This window comes from Aquarana catesbeiana, linkage group LG05, assembly GCF_042186555.1.
Source record: "Aquarana catesbeiana isolate 2022-GZ linkage group LG05, ASM4218655v1, whole genome shotgun sequence".
Classification (NCBI taxonomy): Eukaryota; Metazoa; Chordata; class Amphibia; order Anura; family Ranidae; genus Aquarana; species Aquarana catesbeiana.
Genome location: NC_133328.1, coordinates 523,261,618 through 523,282,368, shown reverse-complemented (window position 1 = coordinate 523,282,368; position 20,751 = coordinate 523,261,618). Strand labels below are relative to the sequence as shown.

The 20,751-nt window shown below is 43.4% G+C and overlaps 1 protein-coding gene across 3 annotated transcripts in view; it reads right to left on the bottom strand.

Moving 5' to 3' along the window:
* YTHDF3 (YTH N6-methyladenosine RNA binding protein F3) overlaps positions 1 to 19,843 on the bottom strand; it is a 66,844-nt gene extending 47,001 nt beyond the window's left edge. Inside the window, exons 1-2 of one of the 3 annotated variants that reach the window (XM_073631704.1) lie at positions 19,456 to 19,843; positions 5,156 to 5,214 (exon numbers count right to left, since the gene is read on the bottom strand). Coding sequence is in view for 2 of the 3 variants with exons in the window: in XM_073631702.1 (XP_073487803.1) it covers positions 5,156 to 5,180; positions 19,456 to 19,479 (49 nt within the window). In the remaining variant the exon portion in view is untranslated. Of the gene's footprint in view, positions 1 to 5,155; positions 5,215 to 9,363; positions 9,413 to 19,455 lie in introns of those variants that run through there. The other 2 variants (XM_073631702.1, XM_073631703.1) reach the window with 2 other exon arrangements.
* Positions 19,844 to 20,751: the final 908 nt, after the last annotated feature.

Sequence of the window (20,751 nt, the reverse complement as noted above, 5' to 3'; positions counted from 1 at the left end):
ATTTTGTTATAAAAAATTAAAACAGGCAATTTTTCTCCTTCATTGATGTACGCCGATGAGGCGGCACTGATAGGCGGCAGTGATGGGCACTGATGGGTGCCAATAATGGGCACTGATCTGTTACACTGATAGGTGGCACTGTTAGCTGGCAAAGATGAGGCAGATGTGCCTCGTCCACTTCGGGACCTTTGTCCCTCTCATCTGAGCCGGTGATTGGCTTTTTTTCTACTTACGCTATCAGCGCGAGTAGAAAAAAAAAAAAACAAAAAAACGATTACCAATCTTTTGTTTACATCATGTGATCAGCTGTCATTGGCTGACAGCTGATCACATGGTAAGGGGCCGGGACCGGTCCCTTACTCGGATCGGTGATCAGCTGAGTCTCAGTGACTCGGTGATCACAGCGCACTCGGCGCGCACAGGGGAGGCCATCATATGACAGCCTCCCGTGAATTCAGGTCCGCGCTGTGGCCGTCATTCGGCCATAGCGCGGATGCCAAGTGGTTAAAGGGGAACTAAAATCCTGCAACAGAAATCTTTAGGCATTAAAGGGGTTGTAAAGTCAAAAGGTTTTTTATTTTAATGCATATGCATTAAGATAAAAAACATTCTGTGTGTAGCAACCTCCTCAGCCCAACTAAAACTTACCTGAACCCCATCCCTGTCCAATCAGGAGGGGCTCTCAAAGTCTGTTAGCCAATCAGGAGAGAGGGGAGTGGGGCTGAATCACAGCTCCATGTCTGAATGGACATACGGAGCTGCAGCTTGGCTCGGGTTCCCCCATAGCAAGCTGCTTGCTGTGGGGGCACTCAAAGGGGGTGGGCCAGGAGAACGAAAGAGGGACCCGAGAAGAAGAGGATCTGGGCTGCTCTGTGCAAATCCACTGCACAGAGCAGGCAAGTATAACATGTTTGTTATTAAGTGAGCCATAATGTGCAAATATGCTTTGTCGAGCGCCCATCCACACCAATTAGCCCTTCTATCCTGGGCTCCATCTGCACAGTCGTGTCATTCAGTCACAGGAATTTGGGCCCCCCTGCCCCAAAGCACCAACCCCCCCCCCCTCATTGAGAGCATGTGGCCTGGTGCGGTTCAGGAGGGTGGGGGCGATCGCTCATCCCCAACCTCCTTCCTGACCTGCTGGGCTGCGTGCTCGGAAAAGGGTCTGGTATGGATTCGGGGGGGGGGGTTGGGGGGGACACGCCGTTTTTTAGCCATGGAGGTTCCCCTTAAAATCCATACCAGACCAAAGGGCCTGGTATGCTCTTGGAGGGGGAACCCATGTCTTTTTTTTTTATTTGGCATGGAGTTCCCCTTCAAGATCAGAGCACAAGTCACATGCCAAAGTCGGATCAGTTAAGACCGCGATCCGACTTCAGTGATATTCAATGGGCTGAAGTAGAATCAAAGCCGGACCAAAAGTAGTGTAGGGAGCATTTTCAAAGTCGGACCGACTTGTGTCGGACCAGTTAAGATGGCTCCCATAGGGAAACATTGATTTTCACACGTCATGCGTCATGAGCACCCAATGTCGGAGCGTTTGTCGTACCAGTGTGAACCCGGCCTCAACTAGATGCTGGCTGGAGTAATGACCTCAGTCTTCTGCAGTTCCTTCATTGTTCAAATCAAGAGACTGGAGGCAGGTGTCACCACAGTATTCCTTAATTGTAACAGGCGAAACAGTTTCACCTCTCTTGCAGTGTAAATCTCAGGACCTAAGCCTGGTACACCCCACTTACAGCTCTGGTCGGAGCCACTGTACTAACAATGTTAGTACAGCGATTCCACCCCCCCGCCCCCCCAAAAGAACACTCCGATTAGCGCTCTCAGGAAACAGCCAGCTTCTGTAGGACTGGCTGCCATACACACGGGTTGAATGTCGGACGATTTATATTAAACTGGTGATGTCGCCCAACATTCAGCCCGTGTGTACTAGGCTTTAGGCAGGCCATACACGGAGTGAATTTCTGTGGTTGCAGGAAAGAAATCTGCTCGATTCCCCCATCACCACAGACAAGAGTTCATGCAGGAATCCTTCCTGCTGGGCCATGGTCTTCTCCCGGCGGGGAGAAGACAGTGATTATTGATAGCGGCTATTTTAGCAGCTAGCGATAATCATGTGTAAAGTCCATCAGGCTTGTTGTACCCAAATTGATCAACTTGGTACATTCAGACTGCCCATTAATGGTTCGACTCTTGGCCAGTTCCTGCTGAACTGTATATACCCAGCCTTAATGGACAGAAATGCAAATACTTCGGAAAGTAAAAGCATTTCTTTATATATATATATATATATATATATATATATATATATATATATAATCAAATTAGATAAGTGAGACTACTGTGTTTACTACTTTGTTTCCCTGTAACAGAGCTTCAATGTGGCCTGTCAGCCTGAACAGAAAAGCATGACTTTTATCAAACTAGGCACAGCGCGTGATTACATTTTGGGGTTTCCGGCTTTATTTCCTTCTTGACATCTCTATGCAAAGTCTGCAAGGCGGGACAGGAGTGAAAAGCTATGGCTATTGAACCTTCCCTGGAGTGAACGTGGGAGTTGGAGTCTTAAAAGGAACCAGCGTCAAAAGGATCACCTGGATATTTTTGGAACATCTAGAACGAAGCCAAGATTAATTGAGCACCACCCCAACACTAAAACCATAAAACTGGCCACAGGATAAAACAGAGGACCACATCAAAGACCCCTGAGGGCCACAATTTGAGCACCACTGCTCTAACCTGATAACAAACCTCAGAACGGCTCAACAAAAGTCAATTAAAAAAACAAAACAAAAAAAAACACTGAGCCTGGTGGAAAATTATCGTCCAAACAGCCACTATATCCTATCAGATGCCCCTACTGTTTGGTTATTCAGGCAGCTGCAGTACCGAAAGTGGAGATTCCTCCATCAATCCTGTTTAGCGTTGATGGGGTAATCAACTGATTTTCTCTCGTTCAGCCCATGTATGAATACCCCAAGTCAAAAAGTCTCCAGTGAGATTCAAAATGGATCACACACACACTACGCAATGCCATCCAAGGTATTTTTATTGTAAAAACATGTGCAACCGTCCATAAGGAAAATGTCACTACATTCTACAGATCATTATTCCGGCTCTGATGAGCTAAAAACCCTTTATCCTGGGAGGAAAGTAATGAAGGTAGATGTAAAGTATACAGGCGTATTCTTTGACTTGTACGGAAGTGTGATGATCAACATATTAGATGCTGATGTATACAGTATAATGTATGCTGCTGACATTTATAACACTTATGAAAATAATGTGCGTTCAGCTTAGTGGTTCTCTTACTCGGGCAGGAAAAGCACCCATTGTTTTGGATGTGGAACGCACACTATTTAGGTGAATATGCTGATTTTTTTTTTATCCATCTGTCATTGCTTTACCTTTGGAGCTCCCTAGATCAGTACTAGCACTTTGAAGTTCCTTGAGGGACACCAATTCTTGCTGCTCCTGCACTTACCACCAGTTTTCTATCAGAGAATTCAACACTGAAGTAAATGCAGTTGAAACAAAGTTCTGACTGTAGGCATTGAAAAAAGTTCTTATCTGAAGGAACTTCATAGGTCTGACCTAAACAGCAGATCAGCAAAGGCAAGGATATCATTTTACATGCATTCAGTCCTCATCACCCTCCAAAAGATCCCAATAGTTGGAGTTTGAAATTACATTTTAAAACATTTATCAATCTCAAAACATTTTTGCTTTAGAAGGGCGCCAGAAGGTTGAATTACAAGTGAATGTTTTGGATTCCTCAATGGTGAGTTCCCTGCAACAGTTTGGGTCTCCATTCCAACCCACAGGACTTTAATATGCTCCTGCACAATATACCCAATTGCTTACGATACATTAGAGTACACATATACCCAGTGAAGTGAACAGCCTCAGATGATAAACAGAGATGAAACAAATCTCCCTACATAAGTTTTACATGTATATTTGCTGTCTTCAGCTGAATATATGTTTAGAAAGCGCACATTGTGTTACAGATTTTTCTCTTCCTGTTCAGCACAGGAGTGGATTCTTGGCATACAGCCAAGACAGCTGATTGGAGGAAAGGAACACACCCCCACTCCTCATAGGCAAGGGAAGAAAGAAATGTGCAGAGCTATGCTCTGACAAGTCAAGATGTCTGCAAATCTATTTATAGCAACCTCCCATGACACAAATTTCAGGCTGCTTTTATCTCCTATGCTGGAGAGCTTGTCTGACTTTATCCCACTGATAACAGAGCTAGGGACAGAAGAAAGCCACTCTCAGTGGTTTGGAGAGAGATAAGATAATGCTACAGATATATGTGCACAGCTCAAATTTCATAAATCGGGTTTACATCCACTTTAAAAAGTAGGGGTGTAAAACTAAATTTCATCATGGGCCACGTCAGCATTATGGCTTCTTTCAAAGGGCTGGTTGTATCTGAAAGACTATATAAATCTATTCAGGGAATTTTCACCCAGAAAATTGCTGCAGAAGCTCAGGCACGCCCGCCCCCAAACACCACCCCTGCACTGAACAACATAGAATAGTGGGCATGGGAGGATTTTAAAAGGGCAATAAATACCAGGAGAGTGTTGTGTGTTCAGGGGTGCGCTATGGGCATAGTGCAGAGTTCATGGGGTGGGCTGTGTACAGAGTGCACTACACACAGCGTTTAGGGGTGTGCAGGGTTCAGCTCCCTTTCATAGGCTGTCCACATCTCACTTGCACCCCTTCTGGGCTTTGACCTCTGTACCACGCTTCCCCATTCCCCACTTCTGCACAAATCTCCATCCGCAGCCCTCAGACCTGTCAGAGGTTTAACTCATGAAAGCTGGCACAGAGAGGTATGCTACGGAAGACCCGTCTCAGCCTGCACCTCAGGGCTCTTTGATGTCCCCCTTGCATCCCTCAATGCATTGTTCTGTCTAACCAATAGGGAGGATCGGACTAGAGAAGTTTAAATTTGTATCTGATATACCTGCTTTTTCCAAGTGAAATAAATCTATGACAGGTTTAATCGAACCATTTCAGTAAACTCAATCCCAATGAAAAGTAATAAAATGAGGCCAAGATAAATCACTAAAGTTTTTTTCCCCACATGTCAAAAATACTGGAGTATAAAAAAACATAAATAAAAGAAGGGCAGACGTACCTTTGTTTCCCTGTCCTTTAGGTCTCTGCAACAACGTAGAAAAAGAAAGAAAAAGGTCACTGGAATTAAATACATAGAGAATTCTTTAGAAGTTAGAACAATCAATCCTACACTTACAAGCATCTTCAATATAATATTGTGATAACCCTGTTTTTAGGGCACAAAGTCTATAGCACAATTTAATCACATTATAGATCACAAAACACACAAATATGTTAAAAGAATAAAATAAAAATTGAAATGCAGTTATGACCGGGAAGTTCCAGCCCTAGAAGAACAAATTTAAAGTTAAACTAAACCTAAAACTCTTATACAAAAATACTTACATTATTCCAAAAACCCAAATAAAATTAGTTTTATTTTAGCATGGCCTAGAAAAATAATAACTTCCTGGCACTACAATTTTTACATTAAAAAAACATGAGAAATTTTATATTCAATACACTGGGGGCTATGAAAAATTCTTAAAGTGGAACTCCAAGGGAAAAAATATATTTTTTTTTTATTGTCATTGGGATGTCTGCTACATCCAGATGTTGAAGGAGGAGTATGGGATTGGAAAAAAAAAAAACTAACATACATATACTCATGCAGATGGCTGCAGCTGCCCCCCATCAGCTCTAATCACATGACCGCTCAGTTCTCAGTCTTCACTGTCAGTCACCGGCTCTCTGCTTTGCCCCTCCAGTGCTTACTGGAGTGCTGGGCAGTGAAGGGATGGGAGTAGCTGGCTGAGGCTCCCAGTGACACACTGAGGCTGCGCCAGCTACCGGTCAGGTATCTGGATGGATCCCAACATTATTGTCAAGATCCCTGCAGAGCCTGCACATGCAGGCAGAAATAAGTGCACTCCTGTGACCAGAAAATTGAAGTATGGCCAAAAAAAGCTTTGGCCATGCTTCTCTTAATTATATTCTGCCAGATACTAGCATCAGCTGTAGGCTTTGGCTGCTCAGACTTATAGTTCTGGGTCTTGTACAGTGATGATAGTGAGTCACTTGCTCTACACCTTGACCACTAGGCCTCGTTTAGACTAACAGTTGGAGGGCAGCGAAAATGTGCAGTTGACGTGCAGCTGTTACTAAACACAGTAATTTGAAAAAAAAAAACGTTATCCGTCCCCCACAGTGCCACAGCTTATAAATCTTTTTACATTAAAATACTGCCACTATATACCTTTTTGGATGATCTGTATACCACATTTACATGGTAAATTGCCCAGTTTCTCCAGTGCTGAGAGTTCAGGTAGGGGATTTCCACTACAGCCCGTATACACGCCCACATGTGTTGATGTCAATATCACATGACCTGTCTATTTCTGAGAACAAGCAAATGTTCTCTCCAGCATAAAAGACAACTGAGCATGTGCAGGTCGGCTACCCTGCCTGTGTTAGCTGGCTTTCCCAAGATAGACAGTGCAGGAAGTGGAGGATCGGTGCATACAGGATAAAACAGCCTTTTTACACAATGCAGAGGATTAACCCCTTAAGTTTCGCAGTGAGTAACAAGCATGGTATGCTGCATATACAGACCGATTTTACTGTTGTGGTTTTAGTAACACTTTAAGCTGTAATAGGCAGCAGACAGGGATGTTTTCATGTCGCAGCCGTGATGCTTTGTGGCTGAGTTGACAAGAGATGTCGCTCAACAAGCGGCAAGTCCACCGAATGCTACACATGCACGTCAATAGGGAAGCCGCACAAATGCTCCACAACCGACGATTGCAACCCAATTGTCGGCACAATCGGGGTTAAAACAGGTAGTGAGGAAACATCTCTTTCTCACCGCCTGTCAGCCTCTGAATCGCAATCCTAACGCAGGTCTGGCTTCAGAGTCAAGGGAGATTTAGACGCATGTCCAGGGCCCATTTCACACGGCCGGTCTGTTGCGGTTTCCGGATTCCTGCTGCAAGAATGACCAGGTTATGCAATCGGCATCGGCCACACAGCCCATTTAAAGTAATGGTGGGCTGAAAGCATCTGCTGCTGATCGCACGTAGCCACACACAAAGTGATTAGCTACGGTTCTGAGACAGATGTCCAAGCCTGGACGCAGTTCTAATCACATAACCTGGTCATTCCTGCAGCAGGAATCTGTAGATTCTTGCAGCAGGAATCTGGAAGCCACAACAAACCGGCCGTGTGAAAGGAGCCTAAATTTACCATTAACAAAATATCCTGTATTCTTTTCACTGAAAACAAGGTGTTCTGCAAACAGATGGAATAAGATCCCATGGCCCCTCCTCACCTATAATACATTCGAAGCATTTCACATATCTTCTCTGGACCGATCACAATTATATAAGTACTTTTTTCCTGGAGCACCATGTTAAAAATTCAAACATATACATAGAAAAAAATTATTTTTTTTTTTTTTTCAACCTTAACTATACAGTATATGCACAGATAATCGTTGTAACGAGCATTACTGTTTGTGAGTCAGTTAATACCTTAGTCTGTATGTGGTGCCTGGGGGGAAAAAAGTAGTGAATGAGTTAGGTTTTTACTGCCATCTCCAGCTTCATTAGAAAAATCTATCAAAAATCAAATTAATATTTTAGTAGATTAATATCTGTAATTGGGATCTAATAGGGGTTATACTCATTTCCCACTCTTTCCAAAACTAAAAAGAAAAACCCTTTTTGCTGAACATGCACTTTTAATCTCAATGCCCGCCATGTTTTTCTTTATTTTTTTTGGCTTGACAGTGTGAATGGTTAAAAACTCAGGCACATAGGGTTTTGCCAGAATAAATGTGAGGAGAGTCTCCCCAATGTGACAAACTTCTAACCTTTCCTTAAAATGTTACCAAACCCACAACAGTAAAATCTGTCTGTATATGCGGCATACCATGCTTGTTATACTCACTGTGGAAATTAAGGGGTCAACCCTCTGCATTGTGTAAAAAGGCTGTTTTATCCTCCTATGCACAGTCCTCCCCCCTCCTGCACTATCTTGGGAAAGCCAGCTAACACAGGCAGAGTAGCCAACCTGCACATGCTCAGTTGTGTCTTATGCTGGAGAGAATAATTACTTGTTGATCAGAGCTAGCCAGGTCACATGATATTGGACATCACACATGTGGGCGTGTTTACAGGCTGAAGTAGAAATCTCCTTCCTGTACTCTCAGCACTGGAGAAGCTATGCAGTTTATCACTGATCAAGATTTATCACAAGAGCAACTGTCATCTCTGTCCTGCAGTGGCTCCTCCTCTGACCCGCTGTTGACTCACCGACAGTCCCATTCACTTTAATGGACGGCCGGTGATGCGGCAGTGACACAGCAAGGTGAGGGATGTGGCGTCACCAGGTGAGTGGATGCCCGCTAACAGGCACTGCCATGATGGATCTGAAATCACAGGTGCTCTTTAAATGTAAGCACTTATTCTTGCTGTTAGTTAGAATCTTTAATATTTGCAAACAAAATGAAGGTTTCCCATTTAGAAAAATAAGCTGTCAGTTTAGTAAAACAGCGATATCAGAACCAATTACAGTTTGTAGTGTACATAGATTTGCAAAACATAAAGGGGTTATAAAGGAATATTCCTGAACTTTGTTTTATCTCATGGTTACTGTGAAACTGTGTGAATGTATCAATGCAGTGCATGTTATCTCAGCTTGCAGAGCTTGGATTCTTTGAATGAGTTTACCAAAAAATTTAAATATTGCAGAATATACAGCCCCATGCTACATAACTAAACTCCATTTCATGCTGAATAAACTAAATTATTAATGCATCCTAAATAGAAAACTCTTTAGATTTTGATTTTTACACCAAAAGCATTTTATTAAAATAAATTTGATAAAAATCCCCCAAAAATAAAAAATCTATTTAAATAATTTTTTTTTTTTTTTTTAAATCATTTATATCCACCCTGACTGACCATGGTATGCAGATCAGCCAAAAATGTATATAGTGGCAATATTTCAATGTAAAAAGATGATTTATAAGCTGTGGGCACTGTGGGGGGCAGATAAACTATTTTCATATTACTGGGTTTAGTAACACTTTAAGAAAAGTAGGTTTTAGTGGGGTGAGCGTCTGTTGGAAATATTTTTCTTCATTTCACACTACAGGAATATAGGAACTACAATCAGAAAAGAGCTAAACTTACAACAATAAACACCCGATAATGACTCATTTTTCCCCAATCTTTCAAAAATTAAACAATAGCTTAAGTTGGGTTTTAGCTGTTGTAATAGGCAAACCTTATCCATAAGAAGTTCTGCCTATTCTTGAAGGGCGCTGCCAATCCTAATATGGTTCAACACTTGGACAGTGAATAGATCTAATAATGAAAGCAAGAAATTAATTCTAGAGTACTTTGCAAACCCTTTTAAGTCCCACCAACAGCTCATGCAGACAGTAAAACCACATTGCCAAGACACCAATTAACCCCCCCCCCACCCCACCGACCCTACATCTGAGATGACCTTCAAACATGCACTGCTGGTGGGTCTTCGGGATGGGCATAGCTTTAGGGCTCATTCACACCAGCAGATGCTTATACAGTGCCAGATGATGTGTGCTGTAAAGGGAGCAATGCCAAGGCATTGTAAGGATGTACTGCAATATTTACTTTCACTTTTTTTCACCTTTATTACAATGTCACAAAAATGATATTTCTTCATCTTTATGCACCATGTTGTGTCACAATAAAAGCATTGTGCGTCACATCATTCTGTGCTGAAAAAAGAAGAGCATATCCTACTTTTTTCAGTACAAACCACTGCAGCACAATGGTGTGAACTCAAATGACTTATGGCAAACTGCCTTGTCTATGCATTAGGACTACACAGTCCAATGCATACAGTGTTAATGGGCCCTAAATGGTAATACATATATGTACGTGTATTTTAGGTGGCCATTTATGAAAGTGCAAATGTTGGTAGAATGTGAAATGTCTCTTCTGTGACAAGTGTAAAATCCCCAACACTTTGCTGCACCCAGGAAGCTGCAGGTGTTGCACACAGCTGACAATACAAATGAATAAGTGTACACAGCCAAACTTCTGCATAAGCATTTACCCGCATATGTACACAGCCTATTCTTCCCAAACACAAAAAGTTGCTCATTTAAGAAAATCCATCATACGCACTGGACACAGGGGCTAATGAGCATGTGCATGAGGTCTAATTCAAAAAGGCACAACTAGCCAACAACAGAAAGCAAGTTAGTCTAAAACCGGCCATAGATGGTTAAAATTTCAGCCAGTTCAGCAGGGACCGGCTGAGATTCAAACCCTATACAGGCAGGCTAAATGTACCTGTTGATCGATCAACCTCGGTACAACCAGTGTGTCAGGTTTTAAATGCGATTATTGCTAGTGGCGATTATAGCTGCTAGCAGTAATCACTGTGTTCTCCTGGCAGAGACAGTTCCCTCCTTCCCCCATGGTTGCCGGAAAATAAAGATTTTTGTAACTCCAAAACATCGGGCTGACTGCAGTTATCCAAAGCTGTTATTCTAGTATACTTTGATTAGGATTCTTACTCTGTGAAATCTGAGTAATTTGAGAATGAGTCTGGACACAATGATCCCATGTGGATAACAAAGCAATCTCCTTGGGAAGCAAAACACTGCTGACACTCAAAGACAAACACAGATTTAATGGAAATCAACAATGTAGAACATCTCAAGACTTTGTCAGGTCCATCTTCTGAAGGGTAGTCACCCCAAAGCACTCTGTATTAGCTGCTAAAAACAAATATACGCCAATGATCTATGACTGCTGTCACCTTTGGCTATACTGACCAAAGAAGGGTGCCATAGGCAGCTAAAGTATATCTAAAGCCCATTCTATTATTGTGGATAGAGAAGACAAAGCCATTTTTGTCTCATTAGGGAGATTTGCATTCTCTTCCTGCCCTGTGGACTCAACAGGAAATTGAAGATTTACATATAATTATTATATAATTATTTGACCCCCTGCAGATTTTGTAAGTTTGCCCACTTACAACGAAATGGTCTATCATTTTTATCCTGGGTGTATTTTAACTGATAGACAGAATATCAACCGAAAATCCTGAAAAAAAACATGATACAAATGTTATAAATTTAGTTGCAGTTCAGTGAGTAAAATAAGTATTTGATCCCCAAGCAAAACATGACTTAGTGGAGAAACCCTTGTTGGCAAGCACAGAGGTAAGAAGTTTCTTGTAGATGGTGACCAGGTTTGCACACATCTCACGAGGGATTTGGGTACACTCAGCTTTACAGACTCTCTAAATCTTTAAGGTTTCTTGGCTGACGCTTGGCAACTCAAAGTTTCAACTACTTTCATAAATGTTCTATGGGACTAAGGTCTGGAGACTGGCTAGGCCACTCCATGACCTTAATGTGCTTCTTGAGCCACTACTTTGTCTTGGCGGTATGTTTTGGGTCATTGTCATGCTGGAAGACCCATCCACAACCCATCTTCAGTGTTGTGGCTGAGTGACGAAGGTTCTCATCCAAGATTGTACAATACATGGTCCCCGTCCATTGGCCCCTCAATGCGGCAAAGTCGGCCTGTACATTTAGCAGAGAAACAGCCCCAAAACATAATGTTTCTATCTCCATGCTTGACTGTAGGGATGGTGTTCTTAGGGTCAGTCAGAATTTTTCTTCCTTCAAATCACATTGAGTCGAGTTAATGCCAAAGAGCTCAATTTTGGTTTTCTGACCACAGTACTTTCTCCCAATCCTTCTCTGAATCATTTAGATGTTCATTGGCAGACTTAAGCTGGGCCTGTACATGTATGTGCCTTCTTGAGGAAGGGGACTTTGCGGGGTGCTACAAGATTTTATTCCATGGCGGCGTATTGTGTTACCGATGATTTGTTTGGCGACGGTGGTCCCAATTGCCTGGAGATGATTTACAAGCTCCTTAAGTCTAGTTCTGGGCTAATCCCTCACTTTTCTCGTGATTATCCTTACCCCATGAGGCGAGATTTTGCATGAAGCTCCACACAGAGGGCAATTGATGGTTATTTTGCATTTCTTCCATTTGCGAATAATCATTCCAACAGTTGTTTCCTTCTCACCAAGCTTCTTGTCGATTGTCTTGTAGCCCATGCCAGCCATGAGAAGATCTACAATCTTGTCCCTGAGGTCTTCTGACAGCGCTTTGGTCTTGCCCATGATAGTGAGTTTTGAATGGAAAAAAGATTCTGTAGACAGATGTCTTTTATACACATAATGAGTTGTCCTTAGGAGCACCTTCTTAAAATTGACAGGATTAATCTGTGTACCACATGAGCACATACTGTAGACAGTCTGTGGGAGCCAGAATTATTATTGGTTGGTAGGGGATAAAATACTTATTTTACTCACTGAACTGTAACTAAATGTATAACATTTGTATTATGTGCTTTTTTTGGGGGGGGGGGGGGGGGGGATTTGTGGTTGATATTCTGTCATCATTTAAAATATACCTATGATAAACAATTATAGACCTTTCATTTCTTTGTAAGTGGGCAAACTTACAAAATTGGCAAGGGATCAAATACTTATTTTCCCCACTGTATTTACAATGTGATGAAAATGCCCTATAAACTGGCCATACACTGCTCACATTTTGGTTAATTTGAGCTGCAGATGCCCCCATAAGAATCACCTGGCTGGACAAAACTCCTCATTGATTTCTCCAATTCAGCCTGTGAGGCTATCAACAGATAGAAATCTAAAAGTGAATCGCTAGCTTTGGACAGTGGTTATGGCAACAAGTCCCCATTAAAAGATTTCACCTTAATTCCTGGTTTAGCTGCAAATCCAAATTTGGTGACGTGTGTGATCAGAGAGGGAATCTCCCTAACAGGGACATACAATAAAAACCCTGACAGTGGTTCTAACCCCCAGTACAGTATACAAAATATAAGTAGCCAACGCTCCTTAAAATAGAACAATAGGCAACCCCCCTAATTTGGATAGAGTAAGGGAGGGTTATTATAGTGGTTTGTTTATTTTTTGTCATCTGCATTCCATTGGGGAGATTTTTTTCCCTTCAATTCTTGTCTCATAGCCAAAACAAGAAGTGAGAGTAAATCCCTGCAAATTAAAGTGTTACTAAACACAGGACCCTGCATTCACTATATCTGGTCTCCCACAGTACATAGGACATGGAAATGCAATTATTTTAGTAAATATAAACTGCCAAATACCTTTTCTCATCGGCAGTACATAGCAGTCAAAAGTGTCCGATGTGTCTGTCATAATGTCGCAGTCACAATAAAAATCGCTGATTGCCGCCATTACTAGTAAAAAAATAAATAAATAAATAATAAAAATGCCATAAAACTATCCCCTATTTTGTAGACGCTATAACTTTTGCGCAAACCAAACGCTTATTGCGATTTTTTTTTACCAAAAATATGTGGAATACGTATCGGTCTAAACTGAGGAAAAAAAAAATGTTTTATATTTTTTGGGGATATTTATTATAGCAAAAAGTAAAAAAAAAAAAAAAAAATATTGCTTTTTTTTTCAAAATTGTTGCTCTTTTTTTGTTTATAGCGCAAAAAATAAAAACCGCAGGGGTGATCAAATACCACCAAAAGAAAGCTCTGTTTGTGGGGAAAAAAAGGACCTCAATTTTGTTTGGGAGCCAGAAAGCACAACCACGCAATTGTCAGTTAAAGCAACGCAGTGCGAATCGCAAAAAGTGCTCCAATCATGGATCTCTCTGTGAATGAGCCCCCTTTGGGTGAAACATGGGAGTAAGGCTTGGGCTGGGTGGACACTTGTGTTCTTGTCCTGGAATAATAAAGCTTTGTGAAAGCTGAGGTCATTGGAGTGCAGCCGATTTGTTTGTTCCCAATTTTTTGGTACCATTGGAGTGCAAGCATGAGGGAAGTAGAATGCTCTTTTTACACACAGGAAAGGAAATGATCAGTCAGGTTCTTCCCCCAAATGATGACAGGCACATCACACACTGACAGCTGCTGATGATTTCTCAGGACTTCACCTATATACTATCCAAGGGATGCTTCAGTCAGTGGCACCAACAACAAACACCAAACCAAGTTATACAACTGGCCCTAGAGGGTGAAACATCACTGCAATGGGCCTCAGAGCATGAATAAATTCAGAGGTAACCGTACAATCTGATTGAATATTCTCCTTTAGATCTGCCATCAATTATATAGTGCAAGGGTCTGCCTGACTGGATACAAGTTAAATTGATTGCTTTGTCCTTATATAGTTTTGTTATATATAAAGCTGACTGTAAAATCAGATTGTATAGTGTATGGCCAGGTGACAGTTCATCATACACATTGCAACCGGACTGTACAATCAATAGAGATACAAAAAACACAATCACTTCCAGCGCTAATAGGTCTTTCAAGGTGAGGAATAACAGATGTCAGATAAAATGATGGTGTGAAAGGTATATACGGTATCCCAGAACTAGGTGGATGCTGCCTTCCTCAGATGAGGTAATCTGAAAGGAACTACAAGACAGACAGAAATGCAACTGACAAAAGGCCATAAACACAGTGCATGGACATGCACAGAACACGGGGTACAGCTAACGCGTTTCAGGGGCGCACCCACCTTCCTCTAAGCCTAGCTCTGAGGAAGGGGGTGCGCCCTCGAAACGCGTTAGCACTACCCCATGTTCTGTGCACTGTGTTTAGGGCCTTTTGTCAGTTGCATTCTGTGGAGTACCCCCTTTTATACAAAAATGTTATTATTAAATTATCACTGGTAATGCACTAGGTGTGCACGCCTTCCATTTCTGGTTTTCTTGACTGTACAATCAACTTTAGATTTACTAAAAACCATGTAATAGGAAAACCTACCTAACTAATCCAATCATCTCTATCCAGCAGGCAGGTCTCTGGACATCATCACACCCGCTTACTTGAGCAGTGCTGCTCTTTCCATGCCTGTCCTTTGTATGATAGGGGTGACTTCCCCTTATGTAATAAAGGTACACTATGGAGCTCCTTTCTTATTCCCTATATATTGGATACTATTGAGCTCACCATTGTTGGATGACTGAAGTGAGGGAGATCTATTGAGGCTGCCAAGTTCAAATCCAGATGTTGGTAAAAGTGCAGTCAGCCCTCCTATAGTCTCCAGTAAGCTGTGTGTGTATATGAAGGTGGTGGAGCACTGAAGACAACACACAACTGGTTTTTATCCAGGGTTATATGGACTTATTATTCATCAGCAAATCACACTATTGTTACTAGATATATTTTTTTGTGTCTCATTAGTGCGATTTTGGTTGTGACTTGAGTCACACAGAATTGCATGACAATGGAAATCACATGGTTTCCCGTGATTCCTGTACACATGAATGAACTCAGGATGGAAGAATTTTGGTAAAGGTTCCTGTATTACTTTGGTGTGATTCCAGGACAATTTTGGTCCCATAGAATATACAAACCACATCCAAGGAGCACTGCATAAATCACACTGGAAAATCCGATTCCTATTGGATGGCAGCACTGTGAACTGAGCCTTATACATTCACTTTTATTCATAATATGCTCATTTCACTGTCATCACTTTTGACATCAGATTTAAAAGGGACAGCGCAACAGTTTTTGTATTTAGATTTTTTTTCTAGTATTCCAAAAATGAAGTGATTCACACTTATGCAGTATATATATACTTGCACTATGTAGTTGTTGGAGGATCTAAGGCCCCTTTCACACGATCGGACCGTTCAGGTCCGCCTGTCAGTTTTGACAGCGGACCTGAACGGGCGCTCCATGTTAGCCTATGGAGCGACGGATATCAGCGGAGACATGTCCGCTGTCCGTTTTCATGACATGCTGTCCGTCTTCATCCGATCCCTCCATAGGCAGCAGCGGCGCCTGACAAGCCCCTCCCCGCTCAGTGAGCAGAGACAGACCTGTCATCTGCCAGCTCAGCGGAGATCAACGGACTGATCTCCCGCTGAGCCGGCGGACCGAGGCGGACTCCGTGGAAACGGAGTCTGCCTCGTGTGAATGAGAGCTAAAGGTGATCGATCAATCAAGTGTTAAACGGGACGCTCTACCTAATCCAACCAATGTTTTCAATCAGGCAAGCTCTGGCATATGCTTGTTGGTAGATCTCACACTCACCATACATGTCATAATCTGACTTCAACTCAACTTCAGATTTATTAAAACTATGTCATTTAAAGGGTAAGTTCACCTTTACAGAAAAATCTGTAAGGTGAACTTACAGAGGACCCCCTCCTTGCCCCCCACCCAGAGCGGGGCCAACTCCCTTTCTGAGCCCTGCTATAGCCGGCGTCATGGGTCCAGGGCTTAGAAATCCCTGCAGCTTAACCTCTTGCCGACCAGCCACCGTCCTTATCCCGCAGCAGGTCGGCTCGTTCCTGCAAATCGCCGAAGCTGTACGTCGGTCCCTTCAACTAAAGCTGGCACGTACGCCCACTGCACGGCGGAGGAGCCGATGTGTGTGGCCCGCGGCCGCGATGTCCATTGGCCACCCGCAATCGCTCCACAGAAAGCCAGAACGGGGATCTGTCAATGTAAACAAACAGATCCCCATTCTGACAGGGAAGTAAAGAGCGATCGTCTGTTCCTAATGATCAGAAACAGCAATCTCTCTGTACTCCCGGTCAGTCCCCTCCCCCCAGTTAGAAACACCTCCCAGGGAACACATTTAACCCCATTCCCTGCCAGTGTCATTTATACAGTAAACAGTGTCTTTTTATAGCACTGATCGTTGTATAAAATGTCTCTGGTCCCAAAAAAAGTGTCAAAAGTGTCCGATCTGTCCACCGCAATGTTGCAGTCTCGCAAAAAAAAAAAAAAAATTCTATCCCCTATTTTGTAGACGCTATAACTTTTGCGCAAACCAATCAATATATGCTTATTGTGATTTTTACCAAAAATATGTAGAATATATATTGGCCTAAACCGATAAAGACATTTTTTTGGATATTATAGCAAAAAGTACAAAATCGTTTTCTTTTTTGTTTATAGCCTAAAAAAAATAAAAACCGCAGAGGTGATCAAATACCACCAAAAGAAAGCTCTATTTGTGGGAAAAAAAAGGAAGTCAATTTTGTTTGGGTACAACGTCGCAGGACCGCGCAATTGTCAGTTAAAGCGACGCAGTGCCGAATTGCAAAAAAATGGCCCGGTCATTAAGGGGAAAAATCTTACGGGGCTGAAGTGGTTAATCTCCAAAACGTACCCCGTCAGGAGGTACGTTTAGGAGCATTCTAATTAGTCGGCGTCAACCAACCAGAACCCGCCTAGTCCATCCTGTCACCGGGGAAGAAAAGTGAAAACCGAAGGGATTTCTAAGCTCCGTCCCATGACGCGGCTTTAGCGGGGGGTCCTAGTGGGACTGGGGGGGGGGGGGGGGGTCCAGCGCAAGTTCACCTTACAGATTCTTCTCTAAAGGGGAACTTACATTTTAAGGACCTACCTAATCTTTTCAATCAGCTGCACTGCCATCTGATTGCTTCCACACACTCCCAATAACAGTGAGGGTGTCTGCTTTCAGAAAATATATAAATGTTTTTGGAGGAGAGGGGGGTTTATGTAATCCTCAGGCCTAAAATTACTTTTTTCTGCATGTGTGCAAGAAGATCCAAAAAGGGCTCTGGCAGCGAAAGGGTTAAAGGAGAAGTATGGGGAAAGATCTTGTACTTCTCCTATGGATCACAGGGGTGTACTTCATTCTAGTTCTGTGATGTCACAGAGCCCGTTCAAGTCGCGATCCACACAGATGCCAGGACCGGCAGCTGGCTCAGCCTCTCAGCGGGCTGATGGGAACAAGAATGATGGAGAAGAGTGCCGTGACCAACAGACTCACTGGAGACCAGGAACTGAGCAATCCGTGTTCTTTCATCACTAAGAATTATATATATATATATATATATATATATATATATATATATATATATATATATATATTTTTTTTTTTTACTTTACGCTATAAAACTTCCAATAAGAAAAAGTAAAACATGAAATATCTAAATAAATTTAAGACAAAATGTATTCTTCTACATATTTTTGGTACACAAAATCCCAATAAGTGTATACTGATTGGTTTGCACACAACTTATAGCATCTACAAACTATGGAATTTATACTAGAATTTTTTTTTTTTTTTTTTAATACTAGTAATAATGGCGATGAGCGACTTACATTGCGGTGGACAAATCTGACACCAAGTGACACTTAACACTTTTTGGGGACCAGTGACACCAGTACAGCGATCAGTGCTAAAATTATGCACTGTCACTGTACTAATGATACTGGCAGGAAAGGAATTAAACAGCTGAGGCGATCAAAGGGGGTTTTAGGTGTGCCTAGCCAGTGTTTATTTGCTGCTTTTACTAAGGGATGTGACAAATTTTCTTGCTCTGCAAAGCAAGGAATAAAATCTATCACTTCCCTGCTGACAAAACAGAGCATTGTTTACATATACAGAGCTCTCCCCTCAACGATCAGTGGGTGCCGGTGGACATTCATTGGCCGGCTTCTGCTGTGACTAATCACACGTGTGCTCCCTACCTGGGGGTGCAGAATCACTATATATATATATGATAATTGGTTAAATCTGATGTAAAGCTCCTCTATTCCTGTGATCAGGCTTTTATATCAGAGGAGACTTGTAATACACAGACCTACCTGATGACATTGATCTGGCTATGTACTCTGAGCTGCGCATGCACAGGTCAGCTGGCCGATCCCTGTGTGCCGGGATGACCGTCTTCTGCTCATGTGCAGGAGTGACATCACCCCACAGTGACCAATGAAGAGGCCCGATGACCAGCACACAGGAGAAGATGCCGGCACCGTGGGGGGGGGGGGGGGGGGGCGCCCCTGGAAAGGCGATTATTGATCCCTTTAGATTGGACTTATCAGATCTGTGTGATACGAGAACACGCCTATTTATTGTGTTTATATCCAATCAGGCAGGCCCTTCCACTATATAGCCGATCGATCTAAAGCAGATTGTATAGTGTGTGGGGAGCTTTAGATCTGTGAACTATGTAGATTGGGGGTCCTGCCTTATTGGACAGGTAGGTGTTCATATGACATTGATCTGGTAGATTGAAGGTTTGATTGTATGGTGAGATGATAATGTGTATGGTGACTGTAAAGCAGATTGTATAGTGAGCTTTAGATCTGGCCTCATTGGACACACATTGTATAGATCAGGTAGGTGGTGATCATGAGACATAGATCGGGTGACTCTATGGTTGATTGTAAGGTGTATGGTGAACCTGTGGGAGATCGTCCAATCAGATTGTAAGCCGAGTGGTGATGGTAACACAGATGTGATCCCCTACAGAAGGCTGTGATGAGCTCCCCTCCTCCTCCCGGGGTTACCTGATCCACGCTGGTGGCAGACATTCTCCCGCGGAGCGGCCTGTACTCCGTACGATGTCGGTGTGTGTGGGGGAGGGGGGGGGGTGCGCACAGAGGGGGTGGGGGGTATCGCAGCGTCTATAGGCCCGCAGAGGGCTGATCGTTCATGTAGAGGGGGATCGCACACATCCGTAGTCTCGGTGGGGTCTCCTGGACACGTCCCGGGTGCGGCGCTCTGCAGGGTGTCTATGGAGAGGGGCTCCGCCTCCTGTCTCTGGCGATCCTCGGCCCCGGCTCGGCTTCTTCCTTCTTCTCCGGACAGGATCTCTCTTCTCCACAATGGCGGACGAGGCCTCACACTCTCACTTCCTCTCCCAGCCTCTCTGACCTTCCGCCGTGACGTCACTACTCAACCACTTCCCTGTCATGTGACCGCGGGGAAGGGGGCGGGGCTCGGCTTGTTGTGGTGATAGAGTGGTCCCGTGTATACAGTGACTAGGAGAGGGATGTGGTCCCGTGTATACAGTGACTAGGAGAGGGATGTGGTCCCGTGTATACAGTGACTAGGAGGAGAGATGTGGTCCCGTGTATACAGTGACTAGGAGGGGGATGTGGCCCAGTGTATACAGTGACTAGGAGAGGGATGTGGTCCCGTGTATACAGTGACTAGGAGAGGGATGTGGTCCCGTGTATACAGTGACTAGGAGGAGAGATGTGGTCCCGTGTATACAGTGACTAGGAGGGGGATGTGGCCCAGTGTATACAGTGACTAGGAGAGGGATGTGGTCCCGTGTATACAGTGACTAGGAGAGGGATGTGGCCCAGTGTATACAGTGACTAGGAGAGGGATGTGGTCCCGTGTATACAGTGACTAGGAGAGGGATGTGGTCCCGTGTATACAGTGACTAGGAGGAGGGATGTGGTCCCGTGTATACAGTGACTAGGAGGAGGGATGTGGTCCCGTGTATACAGTGACTAGGAGGGGGATGTGGCCCAGTGTATACAGTGACTAGGAGAGGGATGTGGTCCGTGTATACAGTGACTAGGAGGAGGGATGTGGTCCCGTGTATACAGTGACTAGGAGAGGGATGTGGTCCCGTGTATACAGTGACTAGGAGGAGGGATGTGGTCCCGTGTATACAGTGACTAGGAGGGGGATGTGGTCCCGTGTATACAGTGACTAGGAGGAGGGATGTGGTCCCGTGTATACAGTGACTAGGAGGAGGGATGTGGCCCAGTGTATACAGTGACTAGGAGGAGGGACGTGGTCCCGTGTATACAGTGACTAGGAGAGGGACGTGGTCCGTGTATACAGTC